General features: G+C 41.6%; 1 protein-coding gene across 1 annotated transcript; it reads right to left on the bottom strand.

The window, feature by feature from the left end:
- Positions 1 to 496: 496 nt before the first annotated feature.
- On the bottom strand, positions 497 to 3,626 carry LOC131051203 (glutamate receptor 2.7-like). Its single transcript, XM_059220366.1, has 5 exons — positions 3,350 to 3,626; positions 1,943 to 3,261; positions 1,632 to 1,838; positions 871 to 1,392; positions 497 to 787 (listed from the first exon to the last, which is right to left on the bottom strand). The coding sequence occupies exons 1-5, from the start codon at positions 3,624 to 3,626 to the stop codon at positions 497 to 499; spliced, it is 2,616 nt and encodes an 871-aa protein (XP_059076349.1).
- Positions 3,627 to 4,062: the final 436 nt, after the last annotated feature.

The raw sequence follows: 4,062 nt of genomic DNA on the forward strand, positions 1-4,062 counted from the left end.
GAGAGGTTGCTTTCTGCATGCAAAGGATTAGTTATAGGCCTAGGGTTTCCAGGCAAGGAAGCACTCCGGGAGGACACGGTTCGTACACAGAACCCCACATGCCTTCATAGCATGAAATAAACACAACCCTGGTGAGGACACTCCCGCGTGTATGTTGTACCTCGAGCTGGACACGCATTGTATGCCCCTTCTCCAATGCTCGATGCCCAACAACTAGACCTTAACTATCCTCTCGCTTTTGCTTCTTTCAATTTCTTTTTCTTCTATTATTTTCTCCCTTGTATCCTTCTTTATTAATTCACAGGTTTATATAATGTCACAAGGTAGTTACCAAAAATCACACCCTTTCATAACTCTAATAATGTTTATAATTACATTTATTTAATTATATTTATTACAATTTATTTCCACAGTAAAAAGTCCCGTGTGCAACCCACCAAGAAAAAGCCTCCGGGATTGTAATTAACACTATGAATACCAAATGTTGAAGTTTGGTTCACATTACAAAATCATTTATAATCAAGTAATGATATTCTGAAAGCTCTGCGTACAGGAGACGGGAGAAGAATACCATCAGTGCTATTAGTGATACAGATCCTGTGATTATAAATAGCACCCAAAAACTATGAATGCTCAACCTGTTTGATTCTCCTGTTGGTCCGGAACTAGCGCACACGTTGTCATTATTGAAATACATGGCTTCGATTTTCTGCATTTCTGGGTCCTCTAAGAGAGACAAAACGGCCCTGGAAATTTCTGAGAGCAGAGGAGAACCTTTGGAAAACACCTGCACCAAAAGCATAGCTAAAAATCGTTTCGTACAAACGAATAAAAATAATTGTTAGATTAATAGAATTGAGGGGAACTCACAAATCCTAGACCGCCGGTTCTGTAGGTAGGCCCCACGACTGTATACCCACAATGCTGGGACAAGAAAAGGCGTATGTAAGGGATCTCGTCAAAAATAGCAGCAACGCCACCGTTGTCTGGACCCTTTGTCAGAGCCTCGGCATATTGTTCAGGATTTGAATAATTTTTCAAATTGTGTTTTGTTATTCGGAAGTGTTTTTGAAGATAATCACGCACAAAAGATCCTCCTTGATAGCCCACTGGAAGTCTTTTGTTTATGAGAGAGTCCACACTTATAATCTTTGGCGTCATTTGTTTAACTGTGAGGATTGAAGTGAGATTTGCTATATAGCTCGACACCAATATCAGAACTACAAAAAGCCAGATTATAATGGCAACTCGAGTTTCATTTCTCCTGATCGCCTCTCCTGCAAACATTGCCAGAGTGGAAGGATATAAATTCTCTGAAGGGAGGTTTCTAAGTAAACTGTAAATGGCTGAATGCAAAACCATTGTGAAGTATATGTTTGTAACGATCCGTAACTACAACAAAAACTCAATTCTGTAATTCCAGTACTTACTGTGGGTGAAAAAGACGGTCGAGAATGTAAACCTGGAAGACAACCAAGTGAAAAAGATGTAGATAGATATAGGTATTCATTTGAGAAGAAAATGTGAAACATACTAGCAGGGAAAATCATTTTATACCATAGAGTTGCGATCACTTGGGTGGGTGCATCTCCTTGAAAGTCTTTATTTTTTTTGTGCTCAAGAATCCACACCACGACTCCTGTAAAGATGAAAAGTGCCCCTGCTGTACACCACAAGTCAAGAGTAAATGGGAGAAGAAATGCCCATGGATTGTTGCCGCCTTCAGTCGTAATGGGCACCACCATTGCCATGCCAGTTTCTGTATACGGATGTGTAAAATCCACAAAATTGCTTCGATTTGCTAAAATTGTAGTATCGCCAACTACCGCATCGAATTTCTGCAAAACAAAACTCCATCAGCATTAGAAACTAAAACTAAAACTAAAACTGCTTATAAATTAAAATTTCAGCATGAGAATAAGGAAGAGACATTTAGGTAGACTTGATAGACAAGATCGTCATACGTATCAGAGGCATAAGGTATGAGATCGTATGGCAGTGCATAGTCAAGCCGGCTGAGAACCGCGTCAAATACATCCTTACAGAAACCCTTGACAACGTTTTGCTTACGGCTTTTATCATATGTGACAGTTATGAACTCCTTGAAGCCTTTCGTTAGGGGCACCCCTATTTGAAGGGGTCTGCTGGTTGTGGGTATCACCCAACCCCGTGGAATCTCCGCGCCTCCTACTGGCGAAATCACCGTCTTAAGACTTTCTACGGTATTGTTAAAAGGTAGTGGATACACCCTAGACAGATACTGAGTTTCATGATCATCCGTCCAGTAACCAATGGAACGGTAACTTTTGCCTGCCACATTCACTATTTCATAAGTAGACCCTGATAGTTCTCCATTGCTAAGTTTAACAGCGCCGCTTAGCCCGGTAAAGTTAGTTTCAAGTATGTGTTGCAACAGCTGCTGCCCCTGCTGAAATACCATGATATTTGTCAAGTCCGTTGCATTTCCAAGTGCTGGTGGAGGACTAGAAGGCTTCGAGAAGTTAAAGCTGATATTACTGGATATCAATTTAGTAATGGCCACGGCTAGCATACGGACGCTGTCGTATGCCAATAAACCGTACTGATTGAGCTGTAAATCCTCGCCAGGGTTTTCAGCCCTATTTTTTTGTTTCCACCGTTTGGTGAAATTTTTAAGCTTTTCTGAATGGGGAACATATGTCTTCACTCCGACAACGCCTTCCATGGACGCCATAGTGGAAGCATTGAGCAGAGTATCCAAAAGACTGGTAAATCCATCTGTTGTTATCCAGACATAACCGGGCCCCATCATTCCTATCTCATGCGCCTCCGCAAACAGCTTCAATCCGAGAGTGTCGGTCATGTGAGCAACGAACACTCTGGACTGCATATTATTCACTTTGAAGAGCTCCTCCCTTATGTCCTGCCTGGTTGCACTTGGGGAAATTGACGATCTGTATTCTATTTCGGACCCGACGTCCCTCAGCGCATCGCTTAACGAATTTACGGCGCCGAAACCGAAGTCATCGTCAGGATAAACAACCACAATTCTTCTCCAGCCATAGTACCTTATGAGGGCTGCAATGGCCTTCATTTGCAACGCATCGCTGCGTGCCATACGAACGAAGTATGAAAATCTGGAGTTGGAAATCAGGGGACTCGTAGCAGAGAACGTCACAATCGGCACATTGCCTGCATCTCCCACATCTGATACGAACTCTGCGACTTCAGACTTTTGTGGCCCGATTATTGCTACTGCTTCCTCTTTCAGCAGGTCAACAGCTGCATAATGAGAATCAACCACATTAATTTAAACTGCCATCCATAAATACAAGTGATAAATTGTGAAAATATGACGAAAAGGAATTACCGGCGCTCGCACCACCGAGGGAATCTCCTTCCCCGTCGCGCATATGCAGGAGGAGACGCATGCCATTCAGAAGGTGTGGATCATTATTCACATCATCCACAGCTAAATAAATGGCAGTTTTGGCCACTTTCCCCACCAAAGAATCAGAGTCCACGATGGCCCCTACATCAACGTTGTTATCAGCTTGAGTCGAAGAGCATAGATTTGAAAGCAAACTGATAGCAAATATTGCTGCTAATATTTGCCCGTGGCAATCAATGTCTGCCATACACCTCATCTTCTCGGAGATAACTTGAAGCCTCTAATTCACAATCTTCTCACGGCTTGAACAAAACTTATAGCCCATTAAACTTTGTTCTACGATAAGTGCTGTAAATGAAGAACCCATTCCCGGAAATGGTGAGCGGAAGCAACAAGGAAAAGCTGCAAAGAAAGTTAATCATCGACGATCTAAAAGAAGCAATAAATTGATATATAAATGAAAGCATTAAATTAATAAAAATGTCAATTAGTTTCCAGGGTCGTGATTCCATTTTAGAATAGGGCAACAACTGGCAATCATTCATCTCATGGGGTGGTTGGTCGTGAAGCTTTCCTAAAAACAACTTGATAAAGAACACAACACATTCCTCTAAATTATGAGCGGAAGCAACGAAGGAAATGGTTAAAATTACGAAGAGTGTTAATATTAAATAATTAATAATATCGATTAG

This window comes from Cryptomeria japonica, chromosome 5 (assembly GCF_030272615.1).
Source record: "Cryptomeria japonica chromosome 5, Sugi_1.0, whole genome shotgun sequence".
NCBI lineage: Eukaryota > Viridiplantae > Streptophyta > Pinopsida > Cupressales > Cupressaceae > Cryptomeria > Cryptomeria japonica.